General features: G+C 44.7%; 6 protein-coding genes, 1 non-coding gene and 1 pseudogene across 8 annotated transcripts; 4 read left to right on the forward strand and 4 right to left on the reverse strand.

The window, feature by feature from the left end:
- Positions 1 to 58: 58 nt before the first annotated feature.
- On the forward strand, positions 59 to 1,301 carry FOBCDRAFT_158186 (concanavalin A-like lectin/glucanase domain-containing protein). Its single transcript, XM_031180211.3, has 3 exons — positions 59 to 321; positions 378 to 643; positions 697 to 1,301. The coding sequence occupies exons 1-3, from the start codon at positions 234 to 236 to the stop codon at positions 1,165 to 1,167; spliced, it is 825 nt and encodes a 274-aa protein (XP_031046098.1). The 5' UTR covers positions 59 to 233; the 3' UTR covers positions 1,168 to 1,301.
- Positions 1,302 to 1,849: 548 nt separating this feature from the next.
- Positions 1,850 to 1,923, reverse strand: FOBCDRAFT_t115. The gene has a single exon. It is a non-coding gene; the product is annotated as a tRNA-Val (tRNA).
- A 989-nt stretch (positions 1,924 to 2,912) lies between these two features.
- On the forward strand, positions 2,913 to 4,011 carry FOBCDRAFT_291059 (uncharacterized protein; the record flags this gene model as incomplete). Its single annotated transcript, XM_054704075.1, has 2 exons — positions 2,913 to 3,272; positions 3,844 to 4,011. The coding sequence occupies 2 exons, from the start codon at positions 2,913 to 2,915 to the stop codon at positions 4,009 to 4,011; spliced, it is 528 nt and encodes a 175-aa protein (XP_054560050.1).
- Positions 4,012 to 10,414: 6,403 nt separating this feature from the next.
- Positions 10,415 to 11,841, reverse strand: FOBCDRAFT_219660 (uncharacterized protein; the record flags this gene model as incomplete). Its single annotated transcript, XM_059609535.1, has 4 exons — positions 11,746 to 11,841; positions 11,423 to 11,674; positions 11,224 to 11,363; positions 10,415 to 11,152 (listed from the first exon to the last, which is right to left on the reverse strand). A coding segment is annotated over exon 4 (325 nt), but the record flags the coding sequence as incomplete, so codon positions are not given.
- Positions 11,842 to 15,175: 3,334 nt separating this feature from the next.
- FOBCDRAFT_199550 (peptidase S8/S53 domain-containing protein) lies at positions 15,176 to 16,481 on the forward strand (the record flags this gene model as incomplete). The annotated part of the gene is made up of 2 exons (XM_031180207.2): positions 15,176 to 15,472; positions 15,528 to 16,481. 2 exons carry the CDS (start codon positions 15,176 to 15,178, stop codon positions 16,479 to 16,481), a joined length of 1,251 nt encoding a protein of 416 aa, XP_031046094.2.
- An 839-nt stretch (positions 16,482 to 17,320) lies between these two features.
- On the forward strand, positions 17,321 to 17,440 carry FOBCDRAFT_t84 (annotated as a pseudogene). Its single transcript has one exon. The product of its transcript is annotated as a tRNA-OTHER (tRNA).
- Positions 17,441 to 17,878: 438 nt separating this feature from the next.
- Positions 17,879 to 19,924, reverse strand: FOBCDRAFT_133422 (uncharacterized protein; the record flags this gene model as incomplete). The annotated part of the gene is made up of 6 exons (XM_059607905.1): positions 17,879 to 18,229; positions 18,274 to 18,828; positions 18,876 to 19,133; positions 19,183 to 19,548; positions 19,599 to 19,849; positions 19,882 to 19,924. The coding sequence occupies 6 exons, from the start codon at positions 19,922 to 19,924 to the stop codon at positions 17,879 to 17,881; spliced, it is 1,824 nt and encodes a 607-aa protein (XP_059464600.1).
- Positions 19,925 to 20,484: 560 nt separating this feature from the next.
- Positions 20,485 to 21,909, reverse strand: FOBCDRAFT_179823 (uncharacterized protein; the record flags this gene model as incomplete). The annotated part of the gene is made up of 6 exons (XM_059608560.1): positions 20,485 to 20,870; positions 20,917 to 21,047; positions 21,094 to 21,281; positions 21,369 to 21,607; positions 21,657 to 21,693; positions 21,751 to 21,909. 6 exons carry the CDS (start codon positions 21,907 to 21,909, stop codon positions 20,485 to 20,487), a joined length of 1,140 nt encoding a protein of 379 aa, XP_059464601.1.
- Positions 21,910 to 23,137: the final 1,228 nt, after the last annotated feature.

Below are 23,137 nucleotides of genomic sequence, written 5' to 3' on the forward strand. Positions count from 1 at the left end.
TGATCGATATAAACCGAGGTTTTGACAGGGGGAGGTTGGGAGCCCTCTTGAGTGCAGAGCAGCAAACTATTAAACCAGCCTTCACCAATTGCGAATTGACTCGAAAGTCATACTTACTATATCAACGTGCGTGAGAACATTAAAATCATCTCATCCTTATTCTTCAAGTTTTTGTATAATTGTACATTACTGACAAGCCATCTGTTGTACCTTGTTACACGACACTAGCAAGAATGTTCTCCAAAGCCATCGCAGCCCTCGCCCTCGCGGCACCTCTTGTCTCAGCCCAAACATTCACAAAGTGTAACCCCATGACAGCCAGTAAGTCTCACCCTTTTTATCCCAATAACTCGGTACACTTGACTTACACAGCATAGCATGTCCTGCCGACCCTGCTTTTGGAAGAGATACTGTTCACTGTGACTTTACAAAGGGCGCTTGTGAAGCTTTTGCAGAGGATGCCGGCACTGCGCTTGAGCACAACGAAAATGGTGCTGTCTTTACAATTTCAGGTCCCAACCAGGCTCCTACAATTGCGACGGGCAAGTACATCTTTTTTGGCCGCGTGGATGTTGAGGTGCAGGCCTCTACGGGTGTAGGCATCTGCACTAGTGCTGTTCTTCAGTCTGATAACCTTGACGAGGTATGTCCACCACCAACTTGTATAGAGTATAGATCATTAACTAACAACCTCAGATTGACTGGGAATGGTTGGGCGGCGACAACGCACAGGTTCAGTCAAATTACTTTAGCAAGGGTGACGTTTCAACATATGATCGTGGTGAATTCCATCCCGTCGCAAACCCAACAGGCCAATTCCATCTCTACTCCATCGAGTGGACACCCGCCGCCATCAACTGGCTGATCGACGACGTTGTCGTCCGAACTCTGCCCTATACCGATGCCACGGGCCCCAATGGCTATCCCCAAACCCCCATGCAGATCAAGCTCGGAACATGGACCGCTGGTTCTCCCGATGCTGCTCCTGGTACCATCGCCTGGGCCGGTGGTCTGGCCGACTACTCCCAGGGCCCCTTCAACGCTTACTACAAGAGCATCTCCATTGTCGACTACGCAGGTACCGATGCCCCCACCACTAGTAGCGTGCGAGAGTACCTTTTTGGCGATCATTCTGGATCTTGGAAGAGCATTCAGCAGATCAAGTAAGATGTGGTGATGATTCAAAATGCATGAAAGAGATAGGACTTTAATGAGGGTTTAATGAAAGAGGGGGAATACCACGGTTTATGAGCATTGCAGCATTTAATAGACGATAAATATAATTACGATCACTTCGACAACTTCCTAACTTTCTTTATATTTCCTGTTTCTTGTGACTGTCCTCTGATCATCTGATCATCTATGATCCAGACTGTGCGGAGGATGGCGACCCATCCGTTATGTGGGGCTGATCGAGGCATCATATCTTGACTTTCGAAATCCGAATACTCGAGCTGGGAAGCCAGTTAAATTCTCTACTTCGTTGTTTTATACTGTTACTGGTTTGTTGTCATGGTTTCCAACCTCCATCTCCGAGACTGACGTCCAAGCTCTACCCTACCAGGGAGGCAAGAAAACTTGGGACCTTACCCTAAATGATGAAAAGACTTAGCTAACCTTGGGCAAGACTCAGTAAACTTCAAGCTCAATTACTCTTAACACCTAAGGGGTCAGAAGTTTTCTTGTTCCTTGAGGTTTGCACAACACAACATCAATCATCCGCATATCAGAACATCAAGTTTTCACGATAGATTGGAGCTTTTTTACAACTTCCACTGCTTTAAAGGAACTTTATCTGAGATGATGCAAAAAACAGAATTGCTTGTCAGTCGTGCAGAGAGCAAAAGAGTGGTTCCGCCCGGGATCGAACCGGGGACCTTCTCGGTGTTAACGAGATGCCATAACCAACTAGACCACGGAACCGGTCTGTGATTGGATGATTGGTGCAGCGCCAGATGGGTCTGAAGTCACTATCAGTCTCATTTTGGTGGTGTGTTGTTTGAGGGAGCCTCTAACTTCAGGCTTGTGTCCAAGCTCTTGAGTCAGTTTCGTGACTGGTGTTTCTGCGTCTTCTTTAGTTGATCATAGATAGAATCAAAGTGGCCAAAGAGACGTGAGAGTGATAGGGCCTTCCAGAAAATCAAAACCTTGCTCGTGAATATCAGTTCGTTCAAACATCGAAGCAAGTAGAAAGATATGCGAAGTTCCAACATTTACTCCTTGGCATCGTAACGATAATGATTTCCATGGAAGCGAACTCGGGTTAATCCTGAGCAACAGGCAGAAGCTAGCCCGATATCGCTCAACGTGGCTTGTGTAACAATAGGTAGTGGATCTGCTCTGAACCATAGACCCAGTGGCAAAGGGACACTGATTGATGTAATGGTAGAATTGATAGGCCCCTCGAGAGACCATTCATTCGTGGCCCCACTCGCTTCTACTTCCTCTGATCCACTCACTTATCTTGATGCGCTCTGAATGCTTCATCTTTACTTTTTACTTGCGTCCTGTGGCACGGAAATCTAACTCTTACTGTTTTCTACCTACCTATGTTCCGTTTTGCCCAACATTCCCTTTGTCAAGTCGTACTATCGCCAAATCTTGCTTTCATTCAGTGCAGGCTCTGAGGCGAAGCATAGTGTCTGTCGTTGATTACCTGTGGCTGAGAGCTTATAATCACCTCTCTGAGCTTGTTGGTGAGTCTCTTATGCGAACTCTATAAGAAATCTTGACTGACGTTTTTGGGAGTGTTTTCAGCGAAGCGCCAGTACGGAACAAGAAACTCAACGTCCGTCTGGCAACTTGTTTGCCTCCGTCTCTGAGGATTCGTGCCAACCAAAGCTGCTCGAAACAAGACAAAGATCCTCTCCAACGAACGACCTAAAGTTTTGCACAAAGGTCTCCCAAGAAAGATGTCTACGCCCTCTCTAGACCAGCAGGACACAGAGTCCGTATCCTCCGTCGACAGCTTTGACCCAGCTCCGACTCTGGTCCTCAAGAAAATCACCAGAGAAGAAGCGCTAGAGCAAACCAGCGAGCATATCGGCAAGATGGGCAAATCGAAGTTTCCCGACAAACTCTTGAAGCCAGCAGTATCGAAGTGGCTGACTGAATCTGTTCTTCGTGTTCTGCCTCCTAAGATGAAGCACACCGTTCATGCCTGGTGCCTGAGTCACGATCCGATGTGGTTTAACAAACTTTCCGAATTTATCGATGAAGATATCTCAGAGTGGGAATATACCGTCGAAGTCCCCAACCAGCGAAAAGACATGGTCTGGTGCGGAAATAGAGGTATTATAGTCATAGAGACCTTAGTAGTATTTCTAGCATTTAGTTACAATAAGGCGGATATCGTATTACTACATCTAGCTTTCAGTTGTGATGAAGGTGGATATGACGTTTTAGGCTATCATTCCTTCTGTAGGCTTTGCCGCATTCGCATTTGAACCTCTTGTCTTCAGAGTGAGTCAATTCATGCGAATCGCGGGTCCATTTAGTCGCGAAGGACTTTCCGCATCCCTCCACACGGCATTCGAAATCCTTTTTTCCAGTAACCGATCGGATGTGAATCGTCGAGGGATACTAGCATAACCGGATAGACATAGTCTCTTGCAGCTGCACATGGAACTGCCCTTGATGTTGGTGTCATAGGTATAAGTGCTGTTGAGATCATTGCCGTTCTTGAAGAAGGTGTACTTAAGCTGATCTTCCTTAAGCTCTTCGGTGATATTATCGTGGAGCTCCGGGTACATAGACCATTCAGGTAGTTCTTCCTTTTTCTTGTTACTGGCTATGTTGAATGGAGTCTCGGTCACGTCTAGAGAGTGTTTCTGAAGCTGTTAGGAGCTGGGATTTTGCCGCGTTGCTGTCGCTGTTGCTGTCGCTGTCGCTGTCGCTGGTGCTGGTGCTGGTGGGAAAGATGAGGTCTTCAGATTGCCTAGGGACCGGGTGGGTGGAAAGATGAGGTCTTCAGATTGTTTAGGGACTGGGTGGAAAGATGAGGTCTTCTGACTGTTTAGTTAGTAAACTTTCATAGTAGTATAGTATTCAGAGCACTCATCTCACTGGTTTCTTGCTCTATGGAGGCCAAGCTTAAAGGTCACCCTAAAATCGGGTATAGGCTGCCGGGACCGAGTGGAGATGGGTGTTGTTGGAGATAAGGGTGATGATGAAAAGAGTGAGAGCTTTGGCTTGTATCTGGACATGATTTATGGCTTTGCTGTATGAACGGCGAGGTTATCAAGAAGAGAGACATAGAGGGACGAATGAGAGAAGTCTAAGATAAAATGTTGATGTTGGGGTGGGGTTGGGGGTGGGGGTTGGGGGGGTAAGAAATACAGGATTCCGGATTAGAGATCCTGTGGCCAAGCGCTGGCGACGAAGCAAGCTAATCAAAGTACCCTACATTTAACAGTTCTATATATACCTATAAATTGCATCTATACCTACTTCTCGGCTTCTATCTTCGCTCCTTTAATAATTTTCCACGAGACTAAGCAATAAAGCTCTTAAGTCAAAGAATACTTAGTCTTCTATCTTCTATTTCCCTTCTATTATACCTTCTATCTATCCTACCTTTTATTAAACCTTAAAAGTTCTTTGGGTATTTACGTCGCCTCTTCCCCTTTATAGCTGCCCTGGCATCACATAACAGCAGAGAGCAGGAGCAAGGCTATACCTTTCCTTTCCTTTCTTTCCCTTCCCTTAGAGCTTTACCGCTAAGATGCTTTATATCTACCTAGGTAGTAGGGTTTCTAATTATTTTAATACCTATAATTTTCAGAATAATCTTACCGAGCCCAAGTCCTGCATAATTATTAGAGTCTAACATTAGTTCACTCTCATATCTACCAGCTGTTAGACTATTTATTAATCCTAGCTACCTTTTTAAGGTTCTATGACCTCTGAGGCTGCGGCACTTTAAGTTTTGCCTATTTTGCCTAACTCTCAGATGCCTTCACCCCTCCCACCTCTCTATGCCACCAAGATGCATCTTAAAATCCGAGGACATAAGTCTATTCTAACCCACAGCTCTTTTATGGCTTTTTATAAGATTATACCTCCAATCCCTCGGCCATTACCCACCGCCCTCCCAGAAATAGAAAGTCCGATCTCGCACCATGGCTGCCCTAGCATATCAACCTTGCTCAGCAACCTTCTTTAGCCCAACGCAGGTGGACATGTACCACGAAAATGGCACTGTAATCGAACAGCGCAATGAAGAGATGATATTGAAACGGAGCGATGGCTTTTGAACTAGGAACAGGAGTATGCCTCGGTCGCTACTTGCCAGTGCAGTATCCTTGAGAATTGAATCTGTTATTCGGTACCGGCAGCCTATACCTGATCGCGTTAAATATCCAATACCAGAGTCCGGTCCGGGCGAGGACCAAGAGTATGCCTCGGTCGCCGAGGATACCATCCGTTCCATGTTCAACTCGCAGTTGAAGTTGCTGTCGCAGTTGCTGTCGTTGGAGGTAGGAAAGATAAGTTCTTTAGATTGCTTAGGGACCGAGGGGACATATAGGAACCAGGGTGCTGTTTTAATATCGTCTCTTTGTTGCGCTACGATTATAGTACCATTCTTATGTCTGCTTACTCGTCGTCCCTAGCGCTTCTTGCTCCGTAGGAGGTAGGAGCTTTGCTGCCTTTTGGCCCTCCTATCCCTTAATCTATTTGCGCTCTAGGCTAAGCTTTGAAGGCGGTTCGGAGGTCATCGAGCTGTTTTAAAGTCGTATTATGCTGTTCAATTATGGTGCCTTTGTTGTATTTATTTACTCGTTCTCTCGTGGTTTAGATGCCGTTATGGGTAGTCTTATTTATTATTGAGATTAATAGGAAAGTTAGTAGATATATAAATAAAGATACGTCTTATTAATATTATGGAGAATGATAAGGTTATGTTAAATTTAATAAGGAAAATATATACTTATGGTCTTTAGGATGCGGCTAGCATGGCAAGTAGGTTAATAAGAATCAGGGTATCTTATAGCTGGTGTAGGAATAATGAGATAACGTCGACTTTATTGCCATCTAATGGCTGTTAGATATGCGGCCGACGTAGGGTAAGTTATAGAGGCAGAATACCTAATGTAAAGGTTATACTGACAAAGGAGCGAAAGCTAGTTTAGTAGTTAAGAAGTTGCTTGGCGCGGGGTGCTGTACCAAGGAAAAGTTAGCACATAGAAAATAGCATATAAGCTTTAATATAAGTGCCACTCTAGCTTTAGGGTAACCAAGCTTTATTTAATTAATAACAAGACAGACCCAATTTGACCTATTAACTAACTGAACTGAAGTGCTTAAACAGCCACAAACACCATCAGGCATGCTTCTCCTTATTATTATTAAATTCCTCTTGAAGACTTTATAGTCAGACCACGAAAACGCAATGCAGGAGTAATATACGCGACTCAACCATTGCCATCAAAATTTTCACCCTCCTCTATATTAACATTTCTTTTTCGCCTTTACATCGGACATAGGCGCATTTCACGCCCACAACCACTAGTCGTCCGTTAAGGCAAGATGGCGCTAGTCAGCTTGCTCGACTGTCCTATTAAACTCATCGACAACATCGTCAAGTGCCTCCTGGGGAGCGCCTTAAAAGATGCCCCTGCCAGCTATAAGAGAATCAGCCGAATCGCCCTGCCGTATCTTTTCTAATTCTCTATATTTCAAATCACCAGCTTGATCTCAATGTCTTTCGTATGGTCTTAAAGAATCTAGGGAGAAGACACTGATCTATGATCCTTTACCTAAATAAGGTTTATAATTTAGCCTTAAAAGGTATATCTAAGCATCCCTGTAGCCTGATATGATAATACTTATGTAATATGAGATATTTTAGAGTAATTTAGTATAATCTTAATCTAAGCTTAGGGTTTTATCCCTGAGGACCTATATACTTAAGTTTGATATAGCTATATTACGCCTCCTCTCCCCACTGCAACTCTGTTACTGGCTCCGAAACCAGTGTTGTTTGGTCCCTGAGGTGCTTTAGGAGCTCGGGAAGGTTCTGCAGAAGGTCTAAGGGCTAACCTCATCTCACACCCTGCTGAGATCTATTACTAGAGATCTGCGATGCCGTCTTCGGCGTTCCATTGTCTTAGAAGACTGCCTGGCATGTGCATCCCCAGATCGGTTACTTGATTGCTGACTCCTGGCATATATATTTAAGATACAAGATCCAGATTGCTCAATTGGATGCTGGCTTTGTGAGGAATATTCTCCGTGTTCTCCCCCTTTCCGAGGTTTTTGATGTCCATTGTAGAAGTGGACGTTAACGAACTTTGTCTTTGGAGATTCGTTGCATCATCGAGGGCAAGAAATTTCACATAAAGCATACATCAAGGATGGCAGTGAGTATATGATCGGTTGGGGATCTCCGGAGGTGGCAGGCCCTATTTCGCTGTGGCCATATTAAGGTTGTGCTGAACGGATGATTCCCAGGGTATCCTCCTGTACTTCCTCACCAGACTTCCTCGTCACGATTCCTCCTCGCGCTCCAATGGAAGTGACCAGGTATTATAGGATTCAACTGAATATGAGTTCTCTGAGGCCCGAAGCAAATTCACGGGTGACTAACTTGCACTCTATATCTTCTTCCTTTCTCTCCTCGCTCCTTGCCATGCTTGATGAAGTTGGTGGTCCTTATACCTGTGTCGTAGATCCGTTCGTGAATGTTATCGGTAGCGCCGTGTGAAGAAGCGCTAACGTGGATATGCTGAAGAGATGGATTGAGAAAAATGAGGACGATGATGGTAGATGCGAGGTGGGACTTTCCAGTCCTAGGAAGGCGGTAGGCTAGAGTGTTTCTGAAGATACAGTTAGAGTTGATTTTATATAGGAGTCAAGAAATAACTTTATACCTCGTGCTGGGTACTGTGTACAGGCCTGCCTGTATTGGTAAAGTCTATAAAAGCCCTATAGATTAAAATAGACCTGTTGAATCTTCCTCGAATTTCGAGATATATCGATATAAAGTAGATATGTTTTGGAATATACATGATAGAAAGGTAGAGGATAATAAATATATGTAGTTGTTATTTAGAGAAAGAAATATAAGCGGAGAATAAAAATAAGAAGAGAATTAGTGGACGAGAATGGTATGTAAGCAATGAAAGACGAAGAAATCTGTAGCAGGCAGATATGAAATCCCTGCGTGTGAAATTGAGAGATGGCAGAGGTGAAAGCCTTTGAGAAGAAGCGTAAATAGGCACTAGATGCAGCGCCGCAACTCTGGGTGGCGTGGAACCCTGGTAGGTTATGAAAATGGATATATGTGAAGAGATGCCAGAGATAATACGGCAATAACGATTTCTGAAACCATAAGTGATTTTATAGCCAGATAGTAATATAACCCTGAAAAGGTGGCTAAAAATGATACATAATAACTGAGGTTAGATATAAGGCATATAGGGCTTGGGCTTGGCAATACTAATATAAAATATCTGTTTCAGTATAGATGAAAGGATAGCTGGTATAATATGGGTTCTGTGACTTAAAGGTAAGGGAATATTAAACAGCTAGAGAGGCAATAAAACTTGGGCTATTGATTCTAAAGTATAGAAACATTTAGATAAGTTAGCCTAAGTTTAGACTGCATTTAGGAGCCTCTTTGATGAGTTCATTTTAAAGCTTACTCTTTCTTGTTCCTGGTGGCCGGGGCGATATGTGTTTAGATGAGGGAATATGCTGTGCAGATTTATAAGTATCTTGTAATTACATAAATTAAATCAATGATTATCTCAAAAGCAGCCTTGTATTGTTCTAGTTAATGAATGTGTGATTATTGTTATTTCTATATGTGTTTGCAGTCTAAGGAATAACATTATGGGCACCAACCAGCTCCGTTATTAATTATTAGTCGAGCAGTTATCCCATAGGTGGCAGGCCTTATTTCTCTGTGACCATATTGATATTATACTGTTTAATTATACTTATTACATAAGGTTCCTAACTAAGCCTTATAGATTTAAACTAAATACGAGTTTTCCGAGGCTAATAGGAAGATATTCCGCGAGAATGATAATGTTTCCTGTGGATAAGAGAGTTTGCATCTTGTGGAACGGCTTTAAAGTGTTTCTGATATTAAGTTAGAGCTATAATGTGGGAGGAAGTAACTAGGTATTATATTACTTATTTAATTATGCTGACCGCATCCTGTCTAGTTAATGATATTCTTTATGCATATAGAAGGCACTCTATTATATAATTTCTACACTAATATCTCCCTATCTTACAGTTCCCATCATAAGTGGTTCATTTAATTACTCTGACTGACCCTATAACCTTCCATCTAATTAATTGCACCCTCTAATGTAGTATCCTTAAAGGAGCTAATAGAACTAACCTTTATCGGACCTCCCTATAGTCTAACTACTGGCAGGAAGGATAAGCTTTTTAGATAGCTTTAGAACTAGAAGTTAGGTTATTATAAAAGAATTTGCTAAGTAATCGATTTGCGGTGTAGACTAAACTTCGGAGGCGGTAATAAAGTCTGCTTGCTTTAAAACCGCGGTTTACAGTTTTAGGAGTCCCTGATAGGGATGCAATAAAGTTGAATAAGCTCTAAGCATTATCCGCAAAACATTATTAATTGATGCTTATTTGGTATATTTATAAACTACATTAATTATTTGTTTGAATACTTGAATAACAAGTAAGCCATTTTTTTCAGGGAGGTCCACAAAGACACTACAGCTAACTATGAGCTGTTATGTGGATAGCTGGCATAACATTTCTTGCCCTAGACGTTGCGATGAGTCTCCAAAGATGAAGTAACCCTCAGACCATTTGCAGTTCCTGCTCAAGCTCTCAAAGGACCTTATAGACCAAAGAACACTGGATTCGGGGCCAGTAATGGGGTTGCAGCGGGCAGAAGAGGGTGTGTTTAACGTGGAGGAGGGGGCACGTCTCTTACCAACACACATCTTCCACTTGAGCATCCTTTCGGCATTCTTTCATCATACTTTACTTCTAATACATCTCACACAACAATACTTGCTTAACGCAAATCAATAATTATTTCACTAATATGAATCTTGGACGCCTCGGAGGAGTGATACCAAGGAGAGGAGCATTGATGCAGAGTTCTGATCTTTAAGTGATCAAATGGCCGGCAGATTAAGAGTCAACAGGTTAGTCTAGAATATAAGGCTGTATTTAAGATAATCTTTAATTTAATCTAAGAGATCTAATAAGCTACTTATGAATCTGTATACCATATTCTTTAATGATCTAAATGCATATCACCTGGACCCCAGAGTAATAGGTTTGAAGAATGCAATAGGAATCCGTGTTGTCAGCTCCCTTGCATATGGTGCTTTATCCTTATGATCATCCTACGTCCTAAGCAATAGGTTCGAAGAATACAATCAGAATCAGTGTTATCAGTTCCCTTATATATGGTGCTCTATCCTTATAACTATCCCTAACGAGACCACTTGTTGCACCTATAGCATCCGACGTTTACTTAGCTCTCTAGCATATAGGTGCCTCATCACAAAAATAACCTTCGGCTTATTAGCTAAAATTATCAATCCTCTATCATATTCTATTTTCTTAATTCGCGTTCTGTCTGTATACCACCTCTTGCTAAGCTTTGCGCCTTTAGTGTAATAGCCTAGCCACCTAAATCAAGGGTTTATCTCGATTCCATTTTTCAGGGCATTCCAGGGCATCGCCGCTTTTCACGAAAGGGCGGGACTAAGGCGGACCGACCGGAAGAGAGTGAGGATTCATCGGTGAAGGATCTCTGGCAGAGAAGTAATTAGATGGGAGTGTGCCGATTGACCCGGCTGTCAACAGTCTTGCTCAAACTATGGAATGGGAGACCAGGAGACCAAAGTGAATAACGGTGGTGTTGGAATCAAGTAAGATCTGCAGTTCAAGAAGTCGATATTCGTTCAAGTTCTTGTAGCCAGCAAGCATTCCGGAGTCAGTGGCTGGTCCAAATAGCCCGAAGGCATCGTAAGAGTCGAGTGCCTTGCTTGATACTTTGAAATCAAGGATAATCTCAAACGCAGCCTTGCATTTATGACTGACGTGCCGGCTTTCAAGCTGGCAATCGCCTGTCAGGCGATATAATCGCAGCAAGTTCGGCCTTATAGGTATTAGAAAACATATCCCGTTTAATAAAGACATTTTTCTGAAATATTTGGTCCAAGGTTAGGCTTTTAAAATTATCGAATATTAAGGCTGCTTTTATTTGTGACTGACCTGCCAACTCAGATATCCTAGGATATAAGTCATATGATAAGTCTTTTGCTGTTCCCTGGCCCTGTGTCCAGGCGTAGACTCCTTGAGGCTGATTATTGCCCGGTTTCTCGCTGTTTTTCATCTTGTACGGCCGCCTAAACCTGCCTCAAGTTAGAAAAATACTCTTCTAAGTTAATAACATCGCAAGGCTAAAACCAACCTAAATGAGGATTCAATCATGCTTCAAAGCTCACCTAGGTTAATGAAGTCTATGAAAGAACTCCTGTTGGAGTAGACCCGTGAAGCTTTCCTCGCAGTTCTAGATTCGTCTTGGTGGAGTAGATGTAGATTTCTGTTGTGAAAGGTATTGACAGTAGTCAAGGAAGTGAAAGATGTGTGTTAAGTGCATGGATATGAGGAAGATGTGATGGAGAAAATGCGTAATAGTCTAGTATGGGCAGTCGCGAGGGAACTAATGTCAGAGTTAGTGCTGTTATCAATAGAAGGGGCTGACCACCTCCGGATGAAGTCGGATGGCATTACATAAGTGACGTATTGATAGGACCATATCTTCAGCGATCGATTTAGATGTAAAAGCATGAAAAGGGATGCAAACTCGATGAAGAGTGGTAGTTGCTGTGTTGGATGCCGATGTAGTAAAATAAAGCTGGAGTACTTGAAAAAAGCGAGGTTGCGGCTAAACCAAGGTAAAATGCGCGCACTTCCCGTGTTGTACAAAGCGCAGATTAGTCACAACAATGGCTGCTCACAGCGGAACGAGGGCTTATGTAGGTAAATTTAGTCTAAGCTTATGCAAATTTAGTGTAAATTTAGTTGACTTGTCAGTCCATGGCCAGACGTCCTCCTGCTTCTCGGGTCGCCAACATCTAAAGCGCCGTGGTTCTATAGCAACAGCAACGGCACATCTCATCAGTCGCGACAAGTACGAGCCCCATAAAACTCTTTCTAAGCTTAGGTTAAGATTATCCTAAATTACTCTAAAATCCTCAAATATTAGAAAAGCATTATCTGTAACTATAAGAGCAGCATAGTATTCTCTTGCTTCTGACTGATGCTTCCCGTGGTCATATTAACACTATAACGCTCAATTCTTGACACACAAGGCTTCCCAGGTGTTGTAGGGGGAAGTGATTGGTCCCCCTTGATTCTGACTGATGCTTTCCGTGGTCAGGGTAAGTGCGAGGATGGGCTATTCAACACACATTTGCTCGTCGCTGACAGCAAGCCTGGTCAGAAACCTTAATTCTTGAACCTGAGAAAGATAATCTTTAGCTGAGTTTATGATAAACTTCGGGCAATTCTTATATACCTAATCTAAATATTGCATAAAACGTAAACATTCGCGTTGATAGTATGGACGCCTAGATCTTCGATGCCCTCAGCTGATTGGCATTGTTGTGTTTAAGCTGGAAGCAATATTGATAAACCGGACTATTGATCGCCCCCTGTCCCTTGGCCCAGCTGTCCAGTCTCATCCATCCTATAAAAGGGGAGACCGAAATCAAACCCGGTGACAAGGGTGCTCGAACTGGAAGGAATACTGATCTGTAGGGCTCTGTATCTGCTGTTCATTTCAGCCAGGTGACTTTGTACATGACTGGACGGTCGCCAAATAGAAGCTTACAGCATTGAAGGTGAAGCAGCGAAGCAGCTCAATTGCGATGCGGTATAGCGTCGATAAGCTTCACATCACTTCCTGTCGACTGATGTAGAAGCAAAGAGAATTGTGATGAAAAAAAATGAATCCCTGTGTTGAAGGTCGAAATATAAGAGGGGCGATCGTGAAGAAGAAGGCTAACGATGCTAGGAGGGTTCATGGGAAGCGCGAAAGAAGTAGACGTGCCAGGTGCAGGAGCCACAGGTAATTCTAGGGCTTCTACCAGCGGCAAGGTCTATTTGCTGTGGTTCAAGTTGACCTTATGGATAAGGTCTAAAAGGTAGATGATACTATGATTCCCTCGTGCTTGAGAGCTTGCTTGTCAGCAGCCTGACGGGTGTGTGGTGTGCGATAGGAGACACAGATTAGCGATGAACATGAAAGGAGAGAGGTGAAAGACTTTGAGAAGGGCAAGATGGGTGATTACCCCATCGGGGCAGTTCGGTGGAGTCGCTTGCAGCTTTTGAGGTGTCTGTGGTTCTCGGAAGCGGCTCGACGATGCAGTGCCGTGAAGTGCGGGCCTGTGCCAACAGAGTCTCTATGAGGGAGAGAAAGTTAACAGCAGTTTGTGATGTTAAGCCTATATCAGTTCAATTAATCTGCATTTCTTTCACCTTCGGGCCCGCAACTGCCGGAGTGGTTAATCTCCTGCTTTGCTTACCGCACCCTTAGGGGGCTGGTTCAACCCCTCGTTCATGAGGGGTAGCACGTGGTGAGTGCGATCAGTCCATCTCCTATCTGCTCGTCTCGTTAGAGTCAGTGAGGGAGTTACAGTTGTATTCTTTTGTTATATTTACCCCTGACTGGGGCTTTCCTTTTTGCATTTCTTGTCATACGACAGACATTCTTACATGGGTGGACTATCTGCGCTGGATCTTTTGTTGTATTACATGGTTACTTGCGCAGTGACCATAAACCCAACAGCTGCTACGAATGCGGGTATCATGTGCATAAAGCTAGCGAAATTCCGTTTTCAAGGCGAAAAACCCCCAGTCCAGTTCCTTTAATTCTTTCTTAAGGAGACCTATTTTCTCGTCTGTCCAGCCATTCAGCTCATCGCTTAGCTTAAATGCTACTTAATCGGAAGAACATCCCGCTTCAATTACTAATAAATGGCGTTCTGCTATTTAGAGCTCTACTGAGAACAAATCATTTATACACTTCTTTCTAGCCTGCCTTAGCTTTCCTTAACAGCTTTTTTCATACCTCTGCGGATAAATAGCAAAACCCTCTAAGTACAAGACTAAGCTCTGCTTCTTTGTTATTAACTAGCTTAAGAAAGCCTCAATAAATCAGCCAGCCGACTTTTTAGGCTATATAAACTGACCAGGCTGACAGACTCATAGTCTTCGTACCTATAACCCATCATATGCCAGTATGTTGTCTTGGTGCACTTTCCAAGGTCCTATGAACCTTATTGCCAGGGTGTAGATAATAATGAGGAGGTATAAATCTGGCCCAGGGTCTAGATTGTAAGCCCTCTCAAGAGCCAGGAACCATATGACCTGCCTGGCCTGCTTTAAACCTTTTTCAAAATATGTATACCTCCACCGTCAATGCATATGAGCGTTAGTGGCAGGATGGCGGTGAATAGGAATTAAGGTTTAAGGTATGCACAAATGGAGGCCTAAGCGGCTGAGAGAGTGGGGGTTACTTCAAGGCTGACTACATATGCAGGAACATCAATGTAATCCCTAAGTTTAAGTGGCTCTAAGTTAGCGTGCATGTTGACAGCCCAAGTTCAATGCGTGGAATGTCCTTCCTATGTACTTGTTGTCGAGACTTATTTTCACAGCACTTACTTCGGAACGGGGCTTATTGATCTCCGTTTTTTAACGGTGTGTTTAGCTATGACAAGCCACTGAGGGCGCTGGCTAAACCGACCTGACCTTTGAACTATGTCCGTTCTAAGAAGCCGAACGGTTGTGGATCTCCGTTTCTGGTTCTTAAGGCTGGAACTTAGAGGCCGTTTGAAGAAGTTAGAAGCCGTTTGAAGAACTTAGAAGCCGTTCGAAGTGTGAACCCTTCATTTTCGCCATGTGATCCTCATTCGATTAGTCGGGGCCGAGCTACCACCTGCAGAAGTTCTTGCCATTCAGCCCAATAGTATACCAAAATATTAGGTCCGCTGGATAGTGAGTCGATGACAATAGAGAATGAGAAAAAGTATAAGAAGGCTGTTATAGACCTCTTTATCCTTCTGTTACCCACAACACATTTTACAATAAAGATCTATTCCTTATCTTAAAGAAATTTTACTTTTAATATACTCTTAGCAACCATCATAACTACAGTATGAAGCTTACCACAGCTCTTTTCGGTTTTACTGGACTTGTTGGTTTAGCCCTTAGCCAGGCGATCATCAAGAACAGTGGGGTCGACTCTGCAGCTGTTGTTCCGGACAGCTACATCGTCATGTACAAGTCCAATATGAAGTCTGGCAGCAAACAGAAGCACGAACATACCATCACTTCCAAGGCCAAGACTAAGGGCAAGGAGGGTGTTATTGAGAATATCAACTTTGGTGGTTTCCAAGGCTACATTGCTGAGATTCCAGCCTCAGAGCTCAAAGATGTTATCAACTCCGATCTAGTAAGCGCTTCTAACCTTGAGTTCTAATGAGATAGATACTAACTCTAGTGACTAGGTCGCTTATATTGAGAAGGATACTGTGGTTAATATCACTGCCGCTGCTGCCTTTCCCTTTGGCCCCCTAACCAAGCGCGCATACATCAACCAGCAACGAGCCCCTTGGGGTCTCGCTCGCATCTCACATGCACCTAATCCCAATTCCCCCGGCTTCGACTCAAGCTACTACTATGACACCACTGCCGGCGCCGGCACAAATGTATATATAATCGACACAGGCATTCGAATCACCCACAAGGAGTTCTCAGATGGCCGCGCCACCTGGGGTGCCAACTTTATCAGCGGCTCTCCCAATACGGACGAATATGGCCATGGCACTCACGTTGCCGGCACTATCGGCGGCAAAACCTACGGCGTGGCCAAGTCCTGTCAAATGCTTGCAGTTAAGGTGCTCGATAAGACCGGCTCTGGCACTATGGCTGGTGTAATCCAAGGCCTGCAGTGGACTGTCAAAAACGCCAAGGCCCGAGGTGTCACCAAAAAGGCTGTCATTAATATGTCCCTCGGGGGCTACTATACTGCCGCCGTCAATGTTGCCGTCAAGGCCGCTACTGATGCTGGTCTCACCGTTGTTGTCGCTGCTGGAAATTCAAATGACGACGCCTCATACTACTCACCCGCTTCTGCTCCATCCGCTATTACTGTCGGTGCTGTTGAAGCTTCTAACTACCGTACTGCGTGGTCTAATTATGGCTCCTTGGTTGATATCTTTGCGCCTGGTAGTGGTGTTCTCAGTTCGTGGCACCTTAGCGACTCCGGCAGCAGGTACCTTTCTGGCACGAGCATGGCCGCGCCCCATGTTGCTGGTCTTGCTGCATATTTTATCTCGAAGGAGGGTATCCGAGGTTCTGCTGCTGTCACTCAACGTATCCTCAGCGCTGCTATTCCCAATGTTGTGTCTGACCCCAATGGCAGTAATAACCGCCTTGCCTATAATGCGGGTGGTGCATAGTCTATAGGCAACATACTCAAGAATAGGGTTCCATATAGCAGTGTCAAGCCAGAGCTGCGGCGAGATACTTAATAGTTCAATAAAGCTGTTTGGAAACACAATAGTTGTGTGAGTGCGAACGAGAACTTCAATAACGTGATTTGTATGGAAGTATCCCTGGCAATAACGATCCAGAGATGATAGATTCATGTTGACACTACTGAGAGCGTACTGGCCATCTTCGACCTGACCTTTTCATGCACCAATTGGCTTTACCATTCATGCCGACAGCAGGAAGACCACGTCGAGTTCAAATGATGGGTCAAGGTTTCCGCCCTGCTCTTAATTCCACGCAGCACCTTCAAGATCGGAGGGTGCAACAGGCGCAAGAGGCGGCCCCATTAAGGACGGCCAGGAGGATGAAACACCACATGCAAGAGAACTAACAAGACTTATTCCTATTGCATTCTTCGAACCTATTGCTCCGGGGGGGCAGGTGATGTAGGTTTGAATAGTCAAGGGATATGCTGTACAGATTCATAAGTAGCTTGTTTAATCCTTTGGATCAAATCAACTATCATCTCAAACGTAGCATTGCATTCTGGACTGATCTGTCGACTCTCAAGCTCCCAGGCCATTCGATCGCTTGAAGATTGGAACTCCGCATCACTCCTCCGGGGCGTTCGAGACTCATGTTGGTGGAATAGGTGTAGATTTGTGCCAAGTGCGTCTTGGGATGGACCCGCGGAACTTTCGATGAGTTTGGATAACAGTGGCAGAAGTACTACATTCACAGTTTGATTCTCCTTGTGTAACGTTTGAATGCCAAAATGCCACTCCTGAGTTTCAAAAATATCATGCCCCAGTTGGTGCAGTTGGTTAGCACATTGTCTTGGTCGACGGTTACCCCCTGTGGTGCCATACAAACTACTGCTGTTAGGCAAATACAAAGGCCACGAGTTCATATCTTGTACTGGGGATTTCCTTTTTGCATTTGTTGTCATATGACAGACATACTTTCATGGATGGATACTGTTTGCACTAGAACTCCTGTTACATTAACTGGCTACCACAAAGACTCCGACGCTAATTCAGATAGATGTTGTTTTACTTTATAGAATAAGATAAATAATAACTCGCGTCCTTTGAGACAAAGCTTAGAATTGTTTCAATGTGGACGAATGTGAAGCGCCTCAGTGTGGTAGTGCACATCACAAACCGTCAGCGACACCAGTTCATTCTAACAAAAATAGCTTTGCTGTCTCATCCGCCTTTGATGCAGGCGAGTTCATTCTAGCATTTGTTAAAGTCAATTTGTGTTTATTTAGTGTCTTTCCACAGACGGTTTGTTGGATTGGAGTAGCTTGAAATATCAATTCTTGCCAACAGCAATTCAATCACCCGAAGGGAAAAAACAGCTAAAGCTTGGCCACCAAACTCTTCCTTGCTTCCTTTTCTTTGTCTCGCAGCAATCTTCTGAGAATCTTGCCACTGGGACTCTTTGGGATTGTCTCGATAAACTCAACACCACCTCCAAGCCACTTGTATCTTTGCTTATGATCTTCAACATGTTTGCAGATTGCACGAGCAAGCGCTTCGTCAGGTTGTCCGCCACAAGCATTCGACTTGACGATGTATGCCTTGGGTATCTCGCCGGCCTTGTCGTTGGGTGTTTGGATAACAGCGCAGTCTGAGACGTATGGGTGTGAAAGGAGATGAGCTTCGAGCTCTGCTGGGGCAACTTGGTGACCCTGTGTACATATCAGCCGCTGTTTTTGGAACATCCAGTTTGGAAGGGTGGAAGTAGGCTTACGTTAACCTTGATAAGCTCTTTGAGTCTGTCCACCACTACGAGATGTTCGTTCCCAGAATGCGCTAGCCGAATGAGAACCTCATCGCCGGTCCGAATCCAGCGACCGTCCTTCCTCCAGATGAAAGTCTCAGATGTAGCCCGTTCGTTGTTCATATAACCCAAGACCAACGAAGGTGTCTGAACGAGTAGCTCGCCCGGCTTGTTGTACTCTGTGATCTCTTCGCCCGTCTCGATGTCGATAATCATGGCTTTAGTTGCGGGCACCAAAGAGCCTGAAGATCCAATGTCGATGTCGTCTTCGCTCGTGGTACAGACTACTGTACAGGTTTCAGTCAAACCTATGACTGTCAGTTTTGAGTCATGGGGAGGGGCTATGCCACAGGGTTGAGTACCGTAGCCTTGACCGACACGCCATTTCGGATACTGCCTTTTGACCTCTTCAACTACTTCCGAACCTAGAGGTGCAGCACCAGTATATAGCCAACGCACGGAGCTCAAGTCGTACTTGGCGCACAGGGCCTGGTTATGGATGATACGGATGATGATGGGCGGTACCTGCAGTGGTGAGATTTCGAATTGTAGGAGCAGGAGTGACAACTTACGACAAACATATGGGCGATCTTATATGTTTGAACAGCAACCAAAGCCTTCTCCAGATCGAACTCAGGTAGGACGACAACTTCGTCACCTCGAAAAGTGCTTGCAAAAGAAATAATGAGTAGTCCGTAAATATGGCTGAAAGGAAGGGCACCGAGGCATGCTTGCGTCTCGATTCCATCTTTCTTTCTTGAAACGCTCTCGTATGTCGTGAGTTGACGGACGTTGGCGATAACGTTTCTATGGGAGATCATAACTGCTTTCTGCCATCGGTGAGTGAGTCAACGTGTAACAGTACTCCTTTGCACTTACTGGAAGTCCAGACGTTCCGCTGGAGTAGCAGAGGAAGGCGACTTGCCTCGCACCTTGGCCTTTAACCCATTTTAGTGGTTCCAACTTTGGTAGGTCTGCGCCCTCTTTCACAAGATCATCAAATGTTGTGAAAGGCAGTTTTGAGTTGTCGTCTGGCGTAGCTAGAATGAATATGCGATCTTGAGGAATACCCACAGTCTTGGCTGCTTTGACGGCGATATCAAGGCGGCTAGCGCATGTGAAGAGCGCTTTGACCCCAGATGACCGCAGTTGATGTTCCAGGTCTGAAGCAGAGTGTGCAGCGCTCGCGGGTGTAATAATTCCGTTCAGTCGATGAATAGCTTGCGTAACTGTGAAGCTATCGATCTGCAAATCATCAGTTAACCCGTTGACAAAAACAAGCGCTTCTAGCCTACAGTATTGACAGAAAAGATGGAAACGACCTTGTCCCATTCAACACCTTCGTTTGGTGAAAAGTCGAGTCTTTTGGCGAGCGCACAGGCTAGGAAGTCGGCGCGCTGATGAGCTTCGGAAACGGAATATGTCCTTCCCGTGATACCGCAAGTAAATGGGTTTCTTGATTTGGCGATTGGGAGCCGGCCATAGGTCTCGCTTATCATGAAGTCGTGAAGCGAGATGGAGTCGGGAGGATCTGACAGAATGAGCACTATTTCTGTAGGAGGGTTGGTTGGTTCATACCAATTGGGAGCTTTGGCGCCCACGATGGAGGTGTGAAGACCATTTTCGTGTATTCTATGTATGTGAAACTGAGTTGTTGTGTTGTTTTGGATTCGCATCTCAGTGAGTGGGCCCGGAGGACGGTCTTTATACTAAGGTGTTCGGATCAGAACTCGTTGGGCGAAATATTTGCGGGGCTGCGACGGTAATTGCAAGCGGCAAAGGAATATGGGGTTATATCTAAATAATATCTGGGGTAAATAATCCTTTGTATGCATTAAAGGTATCTTTTCTAACTAACTGCCGGAGCTGTTGGAGTTCGGGTTTCCTGGATCCGAAGCCGATCCCCAGACCCGATATGCGATAGCTTCGGATCACAGAATCTCCTGGATGCGGAACATCAAAGTAAAGAATTTAAAAACTTCTAGTTCAAGAAGAGTTGATTACTTCATTATATGTGAAATTCAGTGATGTTTGATAAAATTCTATGAAGTTCTATTGAGACATGTTCTTGCTTCGTGACTGTTGAGCCGGTTTTTTCGTTTATACACCGAAGTCGAATTGGTTATCCTGTCATCTGTATTACCCTTCACTCTCCATTTACCTTGCTTCTCGATATCATTATTACTGTCTAGCTGTTGAAATACGAACAGTTGTTTCGTTCTTGACCATGATTCCGCCAAAGGGCGAACCAGTGTTGAACTCTTCTGAGCCATGATCATGGGCACAACCAGTGACGGTTGAAACGTTTCCTCGGTATCGATCCATAGCATGACTCTCAAAGTCAGACAATGAGCCTCGACCGCCCTGATCGGAATCGGCAAGTTGATGAGTGGAGCTTGACTCGTCGTTGTCTTTGTTGTTGGGAAGGGTTGACAGTCGAATCGTGTTCTTGGTCTGACTACGGCCGTAGCTGGGTCCGTAGCTGTTGGAACCGGAGCCGATGGTCGATGTCGGGTTGGTGCAAGTGAAGAGGTATAGGATGGCGGGGCGGACGGTAGGCAGGCAGGCTAAGAAACGTTAGCAACGGCTAGGGGAGCAAGATTCAATACATACTTGATACAGTGACAAGATTCACTTCAACAGAAGCCCAGACTACAATGGTGACCAAGTTCCAGGTTAGATCCTCTGACGTGGCATCGAACTGGGTTGAGGCCACGATGATAACCATGGCTGAAGCGCAAATGCTGCAGGAGTTAGCAAAGATCACGCTGCGGTAGCGTCGTCACTTACACAATACCAAACACAAACATGAGCATGATACCGACCTTCTGAAAGAAAGGCAACTGTAACTTGCGAATCTGAAGAATCGGCAGGGCAATGATTGCTATATCGAGCATAACGTGGACCAGGATAGTACCGAAAAAGAACTTCTTATCCTCAATGGCGCAAGAGCCTCCAGCAGAGGGATCCCAGAAGCGCTGCACGGGGATACAATGGAAGATACCCATGAATGTCTGCTAACGTTAGAGCCTCTCTTCAAGCATATGGCTTCGGGGCATACTCACTCGAATGATAATCCATATCAGTGAACAGCAGGCCAAGATCTGAATTGGAAGCTTGATGTTGGTGACTCGGAACATGCGCCAGTAAAAGCTCAAGATCGATCCTTTGGCGCAAAAGAGAGCAGTAGCGTAGAACAATTCGGCAACGTAGAGGATGAGACTGTTGTGCATCAATATTTCCGCCTTGGTCCCGCGACCATGAATGTCGTTGATGTGAAGTCCAAGTCCGGCATCTTTGATCCCTGGTCGAGGTTAGATTCGGTCGTATCGAATATCGTGATTTGGACGTACAGATAGGAATGATCACTACCCAAGCGATAGCTACAGCCTTGATGAAGTTAGTATAATGCTCAAAAGTTAATGGCATGTAGAGTCGTCGACTTACATAGCAACCAATCGCAAACCAATCATCCCACCAGAACTCAATTCTCGTAAGTCGTCGACTCAATAACCGCAACCCGATAAAAACCGTCGCAGCCCCAAACGTAATGAATTCAGAAATCCATAAATCAATCTGCTTCGACTCCCTCGGCGTCGTCTCCATCTTGTAATGGGCAAATCGATATCGCAACCTCTGTCGTCAAGATTCAGAAGTCAAAAACCACAAAAGAAGAGAAATAAAAGAGGCGCATCAAATAGATTAGCGAACCGCCCGCTGAGGGGATCGTGCTATGATATACGACCACTGCTCCCGCGGCAAATCATGGATCAAGGATCGACACGTACGTGCATTAGCGGAGGAATCCACAGATGTTTTGGAACGTTATGAACTAGACTTGTGAGATAAGAACTAACTAGGGCAAGATATGTTCTATGCAGATCCAACGGTCGGCGTTATACTAAGAATCGGCATATGACATGCTATCATTCACTACCTATATAACTGGATGGCAGCTGAGCACACGAGTCGTCGGTTGCCAGCGGTGAACGGCATTTCCTTACCCTGGTTTTTCAAGGATATGGGATTTGGGATTTCTTCAGTGCCGATCTTTTTGTGGGCTTCTTGTTCCCCGAGTGGTGAGATTGTATGTAAATGCCCCTGGCGATAGTTGGGCTTCTTCAAGGATTCATCTGGGAGGGCCTCACGGAAGATGGGGCATCCGGTTGCATCGTGGAGAATACGAGAATGATGAATACAAAGAAATTATAATTCACTTCATGAGGACGCTGTTCTAGAAGATGTCTGGAAGTTTGAGATAGACATGACATCTACGAGTAAACTAACGGCCGCCACTAGAATCCATTGTCTGTGCAATTCAACGGCATCCAAACTCTGTACAGCTTTCACTACTCCACATTGGGTGTCGTCAGCTCAAACTAAACAAGGCTGCTTTTAATTTGCGCATCTACGGTTGGTCCGCTGAAACCCGACGGGCACTACGAGTCATTAACGAGACTAGATCTACGGCTACTATTTCTGGTGAACCAATCGGATTAATTCTATATCGTCGATCATCTTCAAACAGAGACAGTCCCTCCGAAAGGATGGGTATCGATGTGTCTTGACTTTCATCGGTATTTGAATTAGAGTTTGGAAAATGGAGTCTTGAAATGAACGTTGTGGACCTTTATGGAGACGGGGAGAGCGGTTCGCTTCGGGGTTTAGGGATGATGCTTGAATATGCGGGTTCTCCCTGTTATGAATGCATATTTCTTGGTCTCGAAACATTAGGGCAAAGCTTGGACTTGGGAGTGACCTCCATAACAGCCTTGCTTAGCTTTTTAGTAATAAGTAATTTGGATATTTCAATATGTCATGGATGCGATGCCTT

Source organism: Fusarium oxysporum, chromosome IV, assembly GCF_013085055.1.
Source record: "Fusarium oxysporum Fo47 chromosome IV, complete sequence".
Lineage (NCBI taxonomy): Eukaryota > Fungi > Ascomycota > Sordariomycetes > Hypocreales > Nectriaceae > Fusarium > Fusarium oxysporum.